At 40.5% G+C, this 19745-nt stretch overlaps 1 protein-coding gene across 1 annotated transcript in view; it reads right to left on the minus strand.

Moving 5' to 3' along the window:
• Positions 1-6671, minus strand: part of flt4 (fms related receptor tyrosine kinase 4) — a 26225-nt gene extending 19554 nt beyond the window's left edge. The window contains exons 1-6 of the mRNA XM_035669902.1: positions 6575-6671; positions 4537-4811; positions 2265-2401; positions 1993-2158; positions 852-991; positions 598-769 (exon numbers count right to left, since the gene is read on the minus strand). Of these exons, the coding sequence (XP_035525795.1) occupies positions 598-769; positions 852-991; positions 1993-2158; positions 2265-2401; positions 4537-4811; positions 6575-6651 (967 nt within the window). The 5' untranslated portion in view covers positions 6652-6671. The remainder of the gene's footprint in view (positions 1-597; positions 770-851; positions 992-1992; positions 2159-2264; positions 2402-4536; positions 4812-6574) is intronic.
• Between the last annotated feature and the right edge of the window lie 13074 nt (positions 6672-19745).

Raw genomic sequence — 19745 nt, forward strand, 5'->3', positions numbered from 1 at the left:
TTTTCTTCTTCTAACACATCAACTTTGAGAACAAAATGTTCACTTGCTGCCTGATATATCCCACCCACTGACGGGTGCCATGATAACCAGATAATCAAGAAAGAAATGTTTTCATTACTTTAGATTGAGCCCTTTTTATCAACAGACGGGGCGGGTCCTCTTCAGCATAGTCCACAATGCTGAACCGCCATGTTTCTACGGTAGCCCAGAACGAACATACCAAACACTGAACTGACTCTGGCGAACCCCTCCCGACTTGATGCCACTTTATCCTACACACTGGTTCTTTGAGACCAAAAATCTCCAAAAACAATTGTTTAGTCATAAATAGCAAATACTAGCATGCTAACATGCTAAACTAAGATGGTGAAAACATGATAAACATCATACCTGTTCAACATCATTATGTTCGCATTGTCAGTGTGAGCATGCTAGCATGTTGATGTTAGCATTTACCTCAAAGCGCAAAAGCCTCACAGAGCTGCTTACGTTGATGTAGACTCTTAGTCTTGTTATTATGCACAGATACTCATGATTAATTATTAATGCAGTATTTTGGCTAACACACTGATCTGATGACAAAGTGGTGGTGCTTACCATAAACTATGACCTGAGTTTGTTGGGTTTGTGTTGTGTCAATGCTGGTGACGTTGCAGCTGTAGGGGCCAGTGTCTGTGACATTGACACTGTGGATGGTCAGTATGCTGACAGCCTCTGTGGTGTGAGACAGAGCTTCACGATGGTGCTTAGTGTCCACCCAACTGTTCGTCTGGTGAGAAGAAACCATCTGAAATTCAGGTTTTTATGCATTGACGTTGCACAACATGCAACCAACTGTTGCTGCCACATACTTGTTTGCCAGGGTAAGACCACTGAATGTCCACGCCGGCATTGAACTCCACCAGCGCTGTGCAGTTCAGGGTGAGGGCCTCTCCCACTATAAGCTTGACTGGGTCCTCAGGAAACAGCTTGACATCGTAAACCTGACTTCCTGTCCGGGAAAAAGAAAAAAGGGGGAGGTAGATAGTGAGAGAGGTCACAGTGACATCGTCAGCAGTTTTTCCTTCCTCGCAGGACCAGAGGAAATGACTTTACTTTGGACCAGAGGAGCCATCCTACTATAAAGAAGCTGTCTGTCACAAGCTTTGCGCTATATTTCCATTCATGTGTGAAGTTATATATCAGTGAAGGAAATTAAAGTGGAACACAGAGAACCCTCAATTAAAGATAAGAGAGAAAAAGCAAGAAAGCCTTGGACACTGCCCAGTGTCTCTGATATTCAAGCCACCTCTCTCTGCAGTCACTGGAAATGACATAGGGTGTCACGTATGCTGGTGATGCCTGTGCAGCAGACTGTGATTGCCTGATTGTTTAAACGCTCCATTAGTGTTCGGAGTGAAGACTCTCATTTTCTCCCCTAACTGATGCTGCTGTTACTTTTGGCCCGGCAGTGGTGGGTATGAGTTTCCTTTCGCCCTCTGAAGTGAGAGGTGAATGATCTCACACCACATAGCACAGAGCCTCCGGGTCCCTCAGAGTTCACTCGGAGAATGAGAGGGAACCTCAGCATGAAATCGTCATCTTAGAATCCTAAAATTTAATTATGCCTTCCGTTCTCTCTCTTTTCTTTTAATTCTGCTAGCATAATGGCACATGTCCCCACATTAAAAAGGGAGTTGTTCTCGAAGGAAATTACATAATGAAATAAAATCCTTCAAATTGTCAGCATTAAGGCGTAATTGGCTCACTGACTGCCATGCAGAATTATGGGAACAGTCAGTGCAGCACCACCTTTGATTTCCTTGCTAATTTCTCTTTCAACAAGAGTAGCTAGAGCTTCAGATCTAATTTAAATATTTGCACAGGGTCAATTATGTTTTTGTAGCTGTTGAAGTTAAGATTTGTATGATCCACGGCATTTTGGCTGGAACACCAGAGGAGACTGAACCCTTTAAACCTTTGGAGTAACGTTTTTTTTGTTTTGTTTTTTACCTGTAGCGTGGATCAGGTAGGTGACAGATTCATACTCTTTGCCTCCCAGTGTGGCGACACACAAAAACCCGATGAGCATTGTAGCACTGTCTATGATTTGTCTGGGAATGGACCAGCCTCGCTTATTGTCCCATGTCACCCCGCTCTTCTCCAGAGGAGGAGGAATCTGAGATGACACACATAAAAAACAATTAGTCAAGATGAAATCATCCATTAAAGCATCACTTGACAGCTTCAATACAGAAAAATGGTAAATGGTGGTGAGTACAAACCACACGGAGGGTGACGTTCAGATCAGGCACTGTGACCAGACATGGCACTATGACGTGAGTGGAGAAGCGTGTGATTAAAATAGTCTCCAGGTTGTCCTTGTGGTAGCTGATTCTCCTGAGAAAGGGCTGCTCGGGGTCTGGATGCAGGTAGAAACAGGGAGCTGTTAAAGAGTATCCCTGATAGCCGCCGGGATAATGGTGGCAATTACTGAGGTAACTTTGTGAACGGACAGCCAGATATCTCACAGCCCTATAATGACCCCCAAAGACACACCATATGTGGAGTTTATCATGATTACATGTAATGCAACGGTTCAATCTGTCCCCACGCAGTAAATAGCATTAAGAACTGCTATTACATGTCAGCTAAGAGACAGGCAGCCGAGGGGTTTAGTCCTCCTCAGTTTCACCCCAAGCTGTCTGTTAGTGGAAAATATCTTCTGTGTTTCTTCCATAACACCTTGATGTTTCCCTTTTTATTGTCTGTGACTCACAGCTACTGTTGCACTGCGGCTATTGGGAGTCAGCACAGCAATTTACATTACAGCTGTTATCACTATAAAACCTCATATTTTTGCTGCATGAGAGCACACTATTATAAAAATGCTTATCTCTCAGGCTTTGCTGTTAATACCAGCCACTTTTGTAAGTCAGCCAAAGATTTTGTGTAACCTCAACCTCTCTTCTATTCTTTTTTTTTTTTTACATGATAAGCCTTATATTATTTTTTGCAGCACTCAAAGCGATGACTTCAATCTGCTGCAAGGCCAAACAATAGGTCCTGTCGAGAGGCTTATATTTCTGCCCCGCGGTGGTCTAAATACACACAGGTAAAAGAAATAATACACAATGCCTTGCAGTTTAAATTCTTCACAATAAATCACTGAATGTAATAGAGTAGTCTGTTTTGGAGGAGGAGATGTCCCATCTAGGGCAAGAATAGTTTGCAAAGGATCAGGGATATGAGCCTGGGTGTGAGAGTGTGTGTGTGTGTGTATGTGTGTGTGTGCAAGCCTATACAGTACATTCACGCATTCAGGTCATACTGTACAATGTGTGTTTGAGTGTTTAGAAGTGTGCAGCAGAGACTGAGGGTAAAGGGGAGACGTCTGCCTGTCTAACTCAATCCACATGTGTCCCTTCTCGTCCCACCACACGCTGGGTTTAATTTATGGCCGCGATATTCATCTGCTTCTGATCAGCCCCCTGGTTAGATCTGTGGAAACTGTTTTGGCACCTTGTCAGAGGGGATAAACAGGCGTTTCACTTGAATGGACTGGTCAGCAGGATTCCCCTACATGACAATCATCTGTCTCTACCATTCTCCCTATATCCACACCTCCTTCTACTTTTCTCCCACAGCACATGGAGCAAGGCGAGGAAGAGTAAAGAGGCCACCCTTAAGGCCAAGCTAAGAGTCCTAAAGTTGGTCTAAAATAGAGGAAGTAGGAGAGATGGATCTGAATCCTAATAGCATGTGAAACAGTGAAACTGAGAGCAAAAGATTGGTAGCAAAAACACATTTTATTGTTCAGGTCTTATCAGATTTGAAAACTCTCCTGAGAAGGTGAATTGCAAGTTGCTGCTATATTTGAATACTAATAAATGAATAAGATATACTTCTGTCTCTATCTCTAAATAAAAAAGTGAACAAGCCTTTCATTCCTACCTTTATCAAACACTTTGCATCTCTAATTTCCGAAACATTAATCTTGCCAGCTTCCAGGGTGTTACTGAGGCAAAGTCAACAACTCCCAGTTCTAAAAATGCAGGGGCTGCTTTGATACTGAAGTCATATTCAAACAGGAGAATTGTTTCAGTAGGATGTCTATGGTTTTCTTGTGAGCCTCCCAAGGAAAAGAGAAACTAAAGACTAAAGGCTCCACACAGCCAAGCCAAAGAGCTGCAGACCAGGTCGGGCAGGAGATGAAACATGCTCTCTTTAAACACAGAACAAGTTCAGACAGCAAAATGGCCCCCACAAACTGCAGACTCACTACTATATTAAATTGATTTTTTAAATAGAAAAGAAAACTCACAGTTGGAAATAAAATGATTTATCAAAACTGACAATTTAATTTTCATAGTTGATATGCACTGCCATCTGACAATTACCTTTAAATGAAATAAGAGAGAGATTGAAACACTTGACAAAGAATATTCTGTGCTGAGCCAGTGAGTTGAACAAGTAATTTAAATATTTTCAATTTTCAAGTGAGTTTATGTCACTGTAAGTGTGTGTGTGTGTGGGTTTTATGGGAGTATGACTCACCTCTGACAAAGACATAAATGCTGACGGCAGTGGTGCCCACGATGATGACCTTGACATCCTTGTAATAGCAGCGATAGTAGCCCGTGTCATTGGCTTGCGCCCTGTTCAGGACAAACCTCTTGCAGTACGGCTTCCCTGGCTGCCCCGGACACTCGCTGACCAAAGCGACCCTGTGCCCGGGGTCCCCGGTGGACGGAAGCTGGGCCTGACGGTTGGTTAGCTCCTGTCCCACGAGAGTCTGATCAGGCCAGGTCCAGGCCAGAGTGTGCTGTCCCCTGAGGAGACGTCGGGTCAAAGATTAAGGGACCGATTTTACGTTATTTGAACATTTTCAAATAACATTTTTCAAGCATCTCTTAAAATAACAGTTAGGTGCTAATTACAGCAAGCATTGTATTGTCTGTATTATTCACATTCTAGCAGTCAGTGTCACATATTAACTCTAAGTTGAGTTACCTCTAAGTGTTTGTGTGCATATGAGTGGATATCAGTGTGTGCATGTTTGTTTGAGATTCTATAAATGCATCCACACATCTCTGTGTCACATAAATTCAATTATGGTTGGACATGTTAACCTTGAGGCATTATGAGCCATATTGAGTGGAATCATAACGGCTGTCTGTAAACTGATAGCTATGCTTTCACTACCTGCCTCCACCAACTATAAATGTGCACATTTGTGCCAAAATGTGATGACTGGAAATAACTGCAGAAAATCACAGAGGGCAATGAAATTATTCTGTGGGTTATTTTCCAACCCTTGTGAACAGTGTCTATCTCTATAAAAATGTACATTGTGAAGACTAAATTGACTAAAATCAAACTGACTTCCTGTCCCAGGAGATTGTCAGTGGTGCTGGCCATGTGTGGTTTACATGCAAACAATTATTGAAGACCTGCAGTTGTCCAGTCCAAAGGTATCACCAGCTTTCCAAAGGCAGTTTTTTTTTGTACAGCAGAAACAAAACAGTTAATGGACTGACAGCTTGGCAGCAGGCAGCACAGCAGAGATTTCATAAGGATAAAGGATGGTTATTATGAGGAAATTCATATCTTACTTCAGCTCAGTTTAAATCAGTGTTGGCTGTGTTTAAGAACAAAAATATCTCTGTGAGTGTTATAGGACTTTTTTGTATAGACTTACATTAAATAGATGTGCTTTTTTTCTGTTACAAGGGCTTTTTGAGGAGGGAGAGTGTACAAAACTTTTCATAAATAAAACAGATTTGACTTTAATAATAATAATAGTAACAACGCATCAGTGGTGAAGGAAGTATTCATATCAATTACTTAAGTAATACAGCAATAGCACCCTGTAAAAAGAAATAAGTAAAAGTTCTCTATTAAAAATGTTTATGTAGCAAAAATGTACGTATATAGTATAAAAGGTACTCAATGCAGTTTCATTAGATCATTAGATTTGTATTACTGATACATTAAGCAGCATTTTTTTAATTGTACTTCCTTGAGGTGGCACTCATTTTAAACTATTTCATATATGGCAGCAACTAATCCTTATTTTATTATTGATTCATCTGATGATTATTTCCTTGATTAATTGATTCATTTTGGTCTTTACTATGTCTTTGTTTTGCTTTGTACTGCAATTTAATACATGGAGGAGCAGCAAATCACCAAATTTGAAAAGCTGGATTTTGTTTAATCTATAACTATGCAATAACCAGTTACTATATCTGTCAAGTAATTGTAGTGGAGTGTAGAAAGTATATTTCTCTCTTAACTGTAGTGGATTTGAGGTATGAAGTAACACAAGTATAACTTGTCAAGTAAAGTACATGGATCTTAACCTTAACAGCATTCTTTGCATTGAGTATGTATGTAGTTACACTTGACAACTAAAATGTATTGCACACTGTGAATCTGTTATTGCATCCCTGGGTCATTATCATGAAATAAGGGGCCCAATTTTGTTTTTCATTTTCTACCAATATAGTTTTTTATAACTTACTGAAATAACAAACAAGTCATCCACAACTGCACGTACACATTCCCAAACCAGAGCAGCACACACACATACCTGCATGTAATTGTGAGTGTTTCGTGGACTGGAATCACTAGGTCGTCTTTGGGGCTGTCAAGGATGGGTGGAGTCATAGAAAAGCCAATCACCAGACCTGAGGGAGCGAACACGGCAACCGCATTAGATTCATGTTACACAGGTCGGTCAGGACCTGGACTGGTTTTGATAGAGCTGCTGGTAGGCTGTCAAATCTCCACAACACATCAGGGATCTGACATCCGACACAACAGCAGCTCAGATAGCACGTTGTTCATTACATTTACAAGCTGGAAGGCAATCTACTGCACTCGAAATCATGGCCCACTTATGAGGCGATGCTGCCCGGAGCTCCCTGCTTCCGCCTCTGAAATAGCCACAAAGAACATTTTCCCTTGATTCATTACTAATGCATTCACCTCACCGACTTGTGCTTGGTTAATATGGCCAGGTTAGAATGTCATTACCGTCCCAGAGTCCCCTCAGGGTGCTATTAACGCTTAGTCAGACTCCACACCTACAGTCTATCATGTATAAAAGTGTCACCATGACTTATGCCCCACCTGGATATCATTAGAGATGGAAAACACACACAGAGCGATAACACAGGCTGAGAGGATATATGAAGGTGGGAAGGGTTTCTTTGCATTTATGAAAGCAAATGATGACCATTTTTCACATCAGATTTGTTTTGAAAATGATTTTGATACGTGTGCAGTATTTAATGCACTATATGTAGGCACTTTCCCAGCAGAGCAAGCTAAGCATGGAAAACTGTTCAAGAGCAAACAGAGTAGCGTCTTAAACATCTGAAAGCCTACATTCAGTACTTTTCATGCCTTTAATCAATATTCTCTCTTACACAGACAAAGAAAAGTACTTAGGGTCAGACAGTAGAGCAGCAGATGTATATTTCTACTGACTCAAACATCTTCAAGCATGTGTAATAGGCAAGACAACCGTCAGCAAGACTGATTTCACAACAGTCAGTCATGACCTGCTGCCAATCAAAACCCAGAGCTCTGGACAGCTGCGATTCATGTACACAAACCTCATTCCTCCAACACATCCTGCTGCCCAGGGAGCACAATAGAGCAAGGTTATTCTTATGTAAATATTTTGTTAATCGTATTTACAGTAAAGTCTGATCCCAGTGGAAGGAGACTGATCACCCTGGGTTTCTTCCAATGCTGCAAACAGGCAGAAACTCAAAGATACCCTTAAGGTAGAGTGGTCAGGCTTGAATACAGTTAAGAGAAAATATTTATAAGCACAGTATTTAGAAACTTTTCCACTCCAAATGTTTTTTTTTTTTACCCTAATGACTTTAAAAGTAATGAGTAGAATTTTCCTAAAAAACTATATTTAGATACAAAAATAATCCCTCTCAATGCCTTATGACTCACTAGAAGAGTGTGGCGGTGCCTATATTTTCTTATTATTTAGCTGTGTTCAGGCATCAAACTATGGGCAGTGCGCAGGGTCAGAGGGAAACAATAGCAATACGGTTACATTGCTGTCACCTTCTCTCTTCTCTGCTCTCTATCTGAATGGACGTATAAAGAGCTGCAGGCATGTATGTTTGTTTTGCCGAGGGTGCGGCTGAGCTACACAGACATGCAGACAGGATGAAGCGTGGCTTCAGCTGCATTCACATAAAATCCAGCAATGAGGCTCCTTCCTGCAGGGTTGTGCGGAGCACTGGCCGTGTTTATTTCTGCTTTGGAACGTAACTTCCGTGAGACAATCCGAAAATAACGTTTTATTTTTGCAAATTCACCGCCTTATTCTCACTAACACCACTTCCTCTCTTCATTCACTCTCTAGCTCACTTTACCACGACTGTGCTCACGCTCTTTCTCTCACTTTGGGAGATGGGGCAAACTTTGTATTATACTCATTGGAATACTGAATGCCACTTTTTAATTAAATCAACAGTAAATGAGAAAGAATTCATAAAAATTAAGAGACGGTATAGAAAAATATATGTAAAGATACAAAAATATATGTAAAAAAAATTAACTTCACTCTCATATCTGTCTGTAATCGGACATGCAAACATAAAGCTAGCTTCATATTTATACATGTTTAATATAGATCAATATTATATACATGTAAATATACTCATTTAATCGGTTACTCAAGTTAGTTGTACAAAACAACGTGTCATGGTTTTACAAGGAGGTTATATGCCAGACCTGACACTTCCTAGAGGTTCTGCTGGTGCTTACAGTGACCACAAAACGTCATATTATGTTATTTATTAGATTAGTGAGCTTTAGAGATGCTGGTAGGCAAACTACTGCACATGTGAAAAACATTCTATAAAACGTTTTGTGGCTCCAGAAGGGGTTGTGTAAAACTTTACAAATTGCCTAAAATGATCTAACTTAAAGCAAACATCAGTTGATGCTGAAGACTACAAGTTTGACAATTTCAAAAATATGGAAGACCTCTGCAGCCCGCTCCTCATCTTGGCTTGAAGCTAGCGGCTCCAGGCTGCATTAGGACAACACATTGGATCCTTGACCGTACTATCAACAGTGTAGCTGCATTGTGGGTAATGCAGGCACCAGGTTTTGACAAGGATGAAACATGCATGGAATAAAAATGATAACATCTCTGGTTCTGCTGCATCAATTTTGACTACTTTTTAAAAAAATACCATTGTGAGAATGACAGTGTTTGCAATGACGATTGGAGTACTCTTTTAACCAACTCTGCATCTACTGCACAGGCATGAAAGTGGTATTTATCTTCTCATCTATTTCTTGGCAAAAAAGCGAATAAGTGGATTTCTCAAAATGCCAAACTATTCCTATGTGCTTTACTATTGCTGGTGTTGACCCTTTTGCTTTCTTTCATACTAATAACATTTTGATTCACAATTCAAATATCCTTGTTCATCTCTGCTGGGGATCACAGACAAAAAAACCACGAAGCAACATCTGTTTCTGTCTTTGCTTGGATATTAAAAGGGATACCATACTAATTTAAAACCTCATACAACCCACAAAATAACACTGGGATGACAGCTAACATCGCCATTCTGACAAAAAACAAACATGTTAAGGGGCTGAAGTGGGAAGTGGTGGCAGACCGTGAATCATTCCCAGCTTGGCTCCCAGCAGGGTATTCCTTCCCTGCTCTTTCAGAGATCTTTAACTCTGCCCCAAAGGAGACACAAAGTTTTCCTAACATATTGTCTCAGCTCAGATGTGAAACTGCAACCAACTTCAGTCCCATCCCACCCCAGTGCAACACAACACGGCTTTGTCCACTCTTCCTTGCACCTGAAATGCTGTGAAACCAAACAGTGGGCTATGTTGGAGAAACATACACAGGGGCAAAACACCGGACCCCCCAAGGGCTACAGACAAGGGGAAAGTGTGAAAGGAAATTCCTGTCAGGACAGCATCTTTACTATCTTAGGAACAGCTAATTTTCTCAGGGAGGAGAACAAGACAGATGATCTCATTAAGTCCCAGCTCAATCTTAAAGAATAGCAGACGGATCAGTGCCAGGCCTCTCACACCTTTCCATTAAGATTTCAATCCCTCCTGTGCTCTCTATTGTCAGCAGACCTGGATGTTTTCCTCTGGCTACAGATGAAGAGCGTAGGTCAAAGCCTGTGAACTTAATACATACGTACTACACTCTGGGAACAAATTGAAACTAAACTGAATTGAAAACAAAAAAAACAAAAACAAAATAAAGATAAAAACGAATAACAATTACAAAACTATTATAATATAATATATCAGAATAGACCTTGCTTGCGGGGAGCTTTTTAGCTTCATTTAGCTCATAGTTTCTCTTTTCTGGCACAACTTTACTGTTTTATGATTTAAAAGCTCTGGTAAACCCATTTCTCTCAGGGGTTGGTGTAGATCCAAAGAAAGCTACAGGAGAGTCAGTATGGATACTATTTGTTGGGTGGAGAGAAACACATAAATGCTAATGCAAATAAAAGCTAATGTCGCTCTGCCCCCTTCTAGATGTGTAAAGCCAACAGTTTGCTAACATTTCTACAAGGTGGTCGTTTGTTGTGGTTCCCCGAAGTGGCCAAATAATTAAATTAGTACTGTTTTAAATGAGGCTTACAGAAAAGCTCTACACTAGCATTGGTCATTTGTTCAAACACTGTCGATCTTTACCAAAAGCCAAGTAGTTTTAATTGTCATAAATGTAACTAAACCTCAACCATAGAGGAGGCAGACCATAAAACTCTTATATGAATCTTTTTTTGTAATAGTCATTTGTTTTGGAAGGCACTGACAAATTATCATCCTGTTCATAGAGGCGCCAGATGAGAAAACGCTTATGGGCAAACTAGGAAGGCAATGACAAATTACTATGTGCAGAATTTGAAAGCTTTACAATACATACTGCCACCCACACAGATCTGACTCTCTGCACTCACTCATGCCATCAGGATGATTTGAAAGACACAATAAAGAATCGAACATGATTTTACAATATAGTCTAAGGACAAAGGTTCTGAGGAATAATGCGGGATATCCTGGATAAATGCACATATCCAGTGACGGCTGATGTGCAGTGACATGCTTATTCTTCCTGAGAGATGTGCACTGTGAGTGATGAGCTAAATCCATATTGTAGCTGAGTCTCAATGATGCAGGCTTCCCTCCCAATCAGTTGAGAGATCGCACACTGACAGACAGGCTGCAAATTGAAAATCTTTTTGAATGTCATGACTGCCCTGAGAGACAAGACATCAAGATGTTAGAGGTGTATTTGGGAGGGCAACCTGGAAAGGATGTATTTACTATACAGGGAAGATTTCAGCTTTGGCTATTTGAAATGCTTTAATACAGTAAGATCGAGTGATATGTCTATCAGAGTACAGCAGGGGTGTCACCCCAGAGGGCAAGGAAGGCATTACACTCATAAGGAGTCAAGTGAAATCTTTATGAAGTCAAGAAAAACATTTAACATATAATTTAAAGTGCTACAATTCATGACAAATATGCCGTTGTACTGTGAGGTCAGCACTTCTGACATGATCTATTTCCAGGGTGAGTTTGAGCCACATTACTTGTCAAGACTTTGGGTCTTTTATATATTACTTGTGATCCGAAATGGCTCTCTCATAACTGCTGAAGGAGGTGCTGCAAAGTCATAACTTAATGTGTGCTGGGTTACAAATGGCTGGAGGCCAAAACAGCCACCGACTTCTCCGCTGTTTGGACATTTCAGATTGATGAGAGGTAGGAAGGGGGCATTTCAACGCCTTACATACTGTGGGTGACTCTCGGTCACGATGCTCCAGGAGCTCCTAGTTTCTTCCCCCGTGTTTTCACAGTGATGAAGATGTTTTGTGCCAGATGTCAATATCTTCCATATGGGATGTGCTGTATAATGTATACACCCTGTTTCCAAACTGTGAGACACCAGACCTGTCAGCTACGTAAATGGTTTAAAGAAATATATAATTCCATTAGTAATTGTTTGCATTCTGTCAAATATAATTAAAAGCACACATTGCTCCAATGTACAGCTATGTGGAGAGAATGCCAAAGAAAACCAAACACATCAATTCATACAAGTTCATGGCTGATAGCATATCTTGTCATGATAATAAACACATTTTCCTGGCGTGACCTTTCATGGCGCATTTCATGACAGATTGTTATGACTGTTATCACTCAGTTTGCTCATTTATCTTAATATGCTTTAAACATTGAAGTGAAAAAAAGGGATAACAGTCTCAGATATATTGTACAAGCCTTGCTCCTAAACAGCAGTTTAAGCTGGAGGACAGTCAGCAGTCAACAGTTGTGTAGGTGGACAGTGAGTAAGCAGAGCTGCAGCGGTGAATGCTGGTTTAAGGAGACTGTTAATGTTCTGTGCAGCTTCAATAAAAAAAAAAAATGACTGGCTCAGTACACTGCAAGTTAAACAAAATTGATTAGGTTTTGGCCCCTTAGCTACAGTTTATATAACTTTACATTACTGCTGAACTTTTTTGAATGAATGCTGATGTGTAACATATTTTTTGAATATCAAACACAGCCACTGGTTTCCATTCATTTCTGTGAGATATGGAAATGAATCAATTAGTAAACTCCTGCCTGAGCTGTGAAATCCATCACAGTGAACATCTTGCCTGCATTCATTTTTGTCAGTGTTTTGTTATTGTTGCATGGTACTACAGTTATATGAGAAAAACTGATTTGAAAAGTGCACTGCATTAACTCATAATGACAATGCAACTTTGTAAACCGAATGCAAAGTTGATGACAATTGGCATAGATTACATATCACCAGCAGGTTTAAAGAATCTGATACTTGATTTTTTTAACTGAACACACATTAATAGAAGCCAAGCCAAGTATTAAAACACAACAGAATGTAAAGTATGTGTGATTTGTGGAAAGTTACATAAGACATGCTAAAACAGGGGTATGGCCCAGTATTCAAATCATTTTTCGAGAGTTTTCTGTAGTTAACAACATCAGACAGATCAACATTTATCTATTTATTCAGAATGATTGCTGGGTCTGAAAAGTCAAATGGATGGAGATTGGCTGGTTGACAACCACCTTAGAAAACAGAGGGCAGAAAGCCAAAAAAATATTTGAGCTTGGTTGCCCTCCTTTCCCATGCATTCCAGCTGGTGGTGCAGAGATAAGCAGCAGCTTTGGGTGATTAGCTTCAACCAACAAAAAGCAAGCATCACATTTGAACCTACAAAGATAAAACACAATATTTCCAAAGTTGATTTACTCATTCTGTTATCAAATGATTGCACAGGACATAAACACACCAGTTTAGATGTGTAAACACCCCATTAACAGTCTCTGACAGTAAAGCGTTGATCTTGTAGCCAGTTTTCTAAGTTTCCAACACTTGAAATGACAATGACTCCAATGACTTTATAAATCTTGTGATTGAGCTCATTGCGTTCACAGTATCTGACACTCTGATCAGTGGGGATTGTCAAAAATAATTCAAGAATTACTGAAGATTTAAAAGTAGAACTTTTCATTGGCACTCATTTGACATGGTTTTGTCTCGGAGAAATAGCTCATTGAACATGTCCTTGTAAAAACTTGACATTGCTCTTGCAAAATGTGATTTCTCTGAAAACTCATTCTCGCTGTGGGAGTAATGTGTATACCCTGCACCAGCTCCAACTGGCTCTGCCAGGCAAACATTAATGTTTGAGTGGCCTTAAAAAACTTTTCAGGCTGATATTTGTTTAAAACAGCAATAGAAGAGAAGGAATGATAAAATGTAATTTAGATAAGGATGAGGCAGTGAAAACAGTTTGGTTGGTCTTGCTTTCAAATATGCCAACCATGTGACAGTGATAATATAGAGATGGCTACACGAGACACACTGGTCCACACAGCTGGTGTTTCTCCCTTTTCTGTGCTGCATGCCTCTGCCATGATGGAAGTGCCAGATGTATATGTGAGCAGAAGTGCCAGAAGTCAGAATATTTCAAGGACAATTGTGCCTGTTCACTCAGCATGTGTATTAGGTTTTAGACTTTGATGTCAGCTCACATACCTGGTTGACAGGGAGGAAAGATGTGTGACTGCCTACTTGTCAATTGAATTGTGAAAACAGCATGCCAGAGGAACATCAAAAGTAGCTCTTACTTAGGTTTGAAGGGCCACAATAAGAGGTGCAGGTAACTGCTTCATCTAAGTACTTCGCAACAGTTTATTTCTATAGAATATGACAAAACATAATAAAAAAGATATTGCTGAAAAAAGGTAAATCAAATTTATTTTGGACAGCTGCATTTAAACTGCAAAATCAGTCACAGTAGCCAAGAGGTTGAAGATGCATACTGAAAAAGATCTCCAAAAGCAAAATGACCCAAAATGAAAGGATTAATGTGACATTTGGAGAAATATGCTCATTTTTTTTCTGACCAATAGTTTGGTGTTAAGACTGTCATGTCTGCACAGTAAACAGGACTATGTAGGTAGAGCCAGCAGGTAGCTTACCCCGCCTCAACAGCTAATTAATTAATTAATGAATGAATTATTAATTAATTAATTAATCTCATCTGTACAAAACCTGAAGAGTTCACAATGTTTCACAAGAGGTTATGCGTGAGACTATTTCTTGTCTTGCCAGGATCACCTGCCTCTGGCTCAGGCTAGCCTAGCTGTTTCCAGTTTTTATGCTAAGCTAAGGCTAAGCTAGGCTGTAGCTACATATTTACCATACAGATAAATCTCCCTATATAACTTTAATATTTCCCAAAATATTGAACTATTCGTTTAAGAAAAAACAGTACCACTGCCTGTATTCTAGCACATAAGTCAAACAAAATGGCTCCTCAAAGCACTTGCTTGCTGCCCCCACTGATGACTAGAAGTATGTGTGAACAGACAGTGCATGAATTTTTAAAACACCACTCCAGTCTGGCTTTATCTTTCTCTGTAAACAAGAATCATGAAGTAATGAAGATTTCCAAGTAAAGCCACTCTGCAGAGTCGCAGAGGAAATTATATTTTCTATTTTAATGTTCTTGTTTTGTGCTGTGGCAAAATGAACTGTAGGATTGCTCAAATGGGACTACAGTGGCATATACCGTCGATCTTTTAACCATCTAAAAGCTTCTGCATTATGTATATTTATTGTATCCTTTGCTGGGCTCCCTTCCTGGGTCATACTGGTCGTTTGGTCACAGTCAGGGAGACTGGACATCCCAGCCTATGGAGGGCACCTGCTGACTAAATATCACACACACACATACACCGGGGAAGAAGCCTGGCTGCCATAAGGCACTCTAAGCCAGTTAAAAATGTAAAGCTTCTCTGACAAGCAGATACATAGAAAGCAGCCAGGAGTCAGGCATCAAAGGTACGCATGAAGATGAGAGCTCCTCTCTCCAAGGGTACGACGCAGGGTACTTTAAAGCTTGTGTGAAAGGCAGCACAGTGTTTTTCATCGCGAGCAAATTTCCTGTTTTCTTTATTATGTTCACGCTTCTCCCACTTCCCTTTTTCATGGACGGTGAAGGAGATGTTGCCATTCGTGTTTCCTCACTCCTCTGTAGTTTTGTGTCTGATCAGTCACATGACAGGAACAGGAAAAGAGGAATCTTGTGTAAACAAATGAAGCTTTTCTCAGAGTCTCAATTTGGCAGAAAGGATGCGACGTGGGAGACTTTCAAAAATACAAAGACAGGTTTTCACAGATACAGAAATTGTGATTAGGTACTTGTGCCGTTGCTTTGTGGCTATATACTGTATAAATGGATGAAATGCACTGGGAAGTCATTTGAATTTTTCTATATATACAGCTGTAACTTCCTTTCAATGGACAATTTCTTAAAAAAAAAAAAAAACCCCAGAGGTTAAACATGCTTCAGTGGGACAGCCAATGTTATTACTGGAATTGAATTGCTCTTTTTTTCTATAGGTCTAAGGGTAAAGAGCAACATGTAGGTGACAGTACAGCTACAGTTATTTTAGTGACACAGTATCTGGCAAAGGGCCAAGGCTAAGGCACTCTGAAATAGCCCTGTATGTCCGGCGACGGACAGGAGGCCATGCAGGCCATGGAGCAGACCTGCTCTATGGATGTGGAGTCAGCTTGCCTCAGGCTGTAACTCTCTCTCTCTCTCTCAAATAAAGTCCACTTCCTCTGTCATCTGGACACAAGGCCGGGCCAAAGTCAGGCGACGGACTGACTGGCAGCCACACTTTGATTTCATTGTTACTACGGAGGAGGATGACATCCACTACGTCCCTGTCCTCTCTACTATTGGGGGAGTTAGGCCTTTCCAACATCCTGCCAGAGGAGGGGTGCAAAATTAAGGATGCAGCTACAAGCCATCTGGGCCAGCTTCCTATGTTTAAAACCTCTGTCCCTGACTAAATCTTCCTGTACCTGCCTCACAGGCACACCGGACAACTCAAGCACTTCCTCTGTGTTCAGTTTTTGCATGTCATCATTTTATCACTGAGAAATGGTTTCCCATGCTGAGAACTAAGCATATTCTGGTAAATGCTTTGTAACTGGCTCCTGGCACTGACTAGGAAACATCTAAAATATCTTTTTAAATACAAGAAAGTGCCAAAGATTAGCACAGTCCATCCCTGCTGTGATAGCTTGCACACTCCTAAAACTCATGCTGAGACTGTTCAGAGGCCAAACTTTGAGGAGCCCCATGACTACGCTTGTTACCTAATTCAGGCCATAAACAAGTCTCTGCTGCCGTGTCAGATGTCCAAGCGAGCTAAATCACGGCAGCTTCAGTTGCCGTAGAAAACAAGGGCAAAGTAGGGAGTGCCGGGTCAACAATTATGAAGCTGAATGCCTTAAGGGAGGGAAGCTGGCAATTTCCTCAGGCTTTGCCAATGGACTCTTTCCCATGAACCTTAAGCGACCTACAATGACAAAGCAAGAGGTATAAGTGACCAATGAGATGCTAAACAGACTTCCAAGTCACAACCCTATACCCACGCAGCTGCCTGAGACTGAGTAGCAATTTGAATGTAATAGCAATGATGGCTCTTGTTAAACTGATAAGAGCTCTAAATAATGATTGTTTCTAAGCAACACAAGCACTTTGGAGAGTTGTAATATCCATGTAACAGCCACAACATCCAAGGATCTAGTTTCTGCCTTCAGGACGTGTAGACTGATCAACCAATAAAGATAATTGCCACAAAGCAGTTTCCATCCAGTGTCTGTCAACACTACTTACAATAAACTTCCTTTCACTGGTTGTTACAGATGCTCATTTCACGTGGTTAGCTTTGCATTAGCATGTCAAGAGAATCTGTGAAGGTACGTATTTGTAGCTGTGAAAGTCCACAATTATTCTGGACTCCCTAATTTATCGTTAAATCCATTTCCCTGTGTAATGAAATCCGACTCATCAGCTCGCCAATATTTAGGCCGAACATAAAAATGTGCAGCAATCCTCGTAGTCTTTTTTGGCCATAATTAACAACAGCTGTGTCATATAATTTATTTAATTTTCTAGCTAAAAGCACTTATACATATAACTGTACTCATACCCATTCATGAGTGGGTTATTTTGCTCATTCAATAACAGCTCAAGTACTCAGCGAGCGAAGCATCACTAAAATTTATTTCTGACAAAGTATGAAACTCAGTCCCAGTGTGAACATTATAGAAAGAGAAAAAGAAAGAAAGAAAATCAATAGGTTAAGCCTCCTCTGTATGGTAATTATTCTAAGTGTTGGAGAACATTTTAAGAGTGCTAAGAAAAATGTATATTGCCGGAGGAAAATGGTAGCCTGCTGTGGTCAACATTTAATTTGCACAGTAGGGACACTTCTGAAGACACATCAAAAGCATGAATCAGTTTTATGGTGCAACTCGTTCTTTTACAGGCAAGTCAGACTTTGTCAAGACAGCAGGCCTATTGATTCTGAAAGTTGTCAAGTACTTTGATGAGGGGGCAGTAATTGTACACCTAATTGTCCGTTGTTGTGGTGGGTCAAGCAATGATTACACCGTTTAGGAAGCTTCGCCGACTAAAGCCATAAATATGCAGTTTATATGCAGTGGACAGTTATACAGCTTTGGACAAATTTTGACCAGATGAAAAGTTAAACCAAAGTTCTTAAAACTGATAATGAGAGAAAAATGAATGCACCTAATTTATTGGCAATCCGTCCAGTAGTAGTAGAAGTCCAGTTACCAACTGTGACCTTTATACCGTCACCATCCATCAAGTTAGGTAGTCTCAACCAGTTCAACTCTGGGTTTGTCTGTTAAACTTCAATTTCAACAAGGTGGATAGTTGTTCGTGTACTTTATACATTTCTTACGATGAATAATTGACAGATGACAAATGACTGGTGACAGTGACAGATAATGACAGCTACGTACGCTATCCTCCAAAAATGTTGCTGCCAACGCAGAATGCTCTATGATTCCCATTCCTTATTGAGATATTTCAGTCTGGACTGAAGTGGTGAAGAGACCAACACACCAACATTGCCATCCCTAGATTCATGTAGCTAGCATGGCTGAACACTGGGCACAGGAAACATGGAGGGAAATATGAAAACAAGAATACCACAGATGGTTTTCATCTATCAACTATCTAACACCAACTTAGACACATATTTGGCTTTTGCTGCAGATTCCTGGTGCTGAAAGAGCTTATCTCTCAGCTCTAGTCATTTTTGGGGTGTTGGTACTTTAGCATGATGAGAAAGTGAGTGACCAGACATACAAATGCCCAAGGGGCCTCGCTAGTCCATGCCAGTGATGAGTGAGGCACCGGACTCCCTATTTATTTGGACTTTACTGCACAGAGCTTCCCACACGGAGCAGCAGCAGCAGCAGCAGCATTCCTCTCTCATCTGAGCTGCTATCCAGCTGATAGAACAAGATATCCAAGGACAGACACCAAGGGTCCGCTCCTCGGGGTCCTGAGGTTGAATCCTGAGAATAAGGGGATATTGTTGGCTAAAACAACTCAACCTCTATAAGTGGACCACTAGAATAATACCCAGAGTTGAGAGTCAGATTTCTGGGATGATCTGATCAAGCGGAGGTATGCGTACAGAAAACACTCAGCTAAAAGCAATATCAACACTATGCGCCCAAGACAAAGAGTAAGCCAAAGATCATTCGGCTCTAGAGCTCAGCTTTAGAAGAAAAAAAGTGATTCACTGTTTTCATATGTGGCTTCTTTTACTGGGAAGGTTTTCAATAGCCAATTATGCTACAACAAAAACAAGGAAATTAAGAGGAGATGAATTAATCAGTGATTCAAAATGAATTTGAGTCATATCCTATACGAGCAAAGCTAAACCAAAATGTCTTTTTAAATCAGACTGAATTTCTGTGGCTGTGTAATAAATGTTTTGGAACCACCATAATTCAAACCAGAGCGTGACAGGAAGATGGTAGAAAACGGCTCGGGGTGAAATCTTGAAGCTTCATAAATGCAGCTGCTGTGTAAATTATATCCTCTCCCCCTAAAATGACAATGACTTCTGGGCTGGCAGGTCTACAATCCACTCTCCCTCAATCTTCCCCTGTGATCAGAATAATGTGAAGCCAGCGCTCTCATCATGCTTGCATCAGACTCTGACTCAGAAGTGTCTTTTTAATGTCACACATTTGTATTTTGCTAAAAGAAATGTGGGGGGTTAAGAAAGTTAAGAAAACCCTTCAGACTAAAAACAAAGCATTTCACTATTTAAAATAT

Source organism: Morone saxatilis, unplaced genomic scaffold, assembly GCF_004916995.1.
Source record: "Morone saxatilis isolate NCDOM2014 unplaced genomic scaffold, NCSU_SB_2.0 Contig22, whole genome shotgun sequence".
In the NCBI taxonomy this organism is placed as follows: domain Eukaryota; kingdom Metazoa; phylum Chordata; class Actinopteri; family Moronidae; genus Morone; species Morone saxatilis.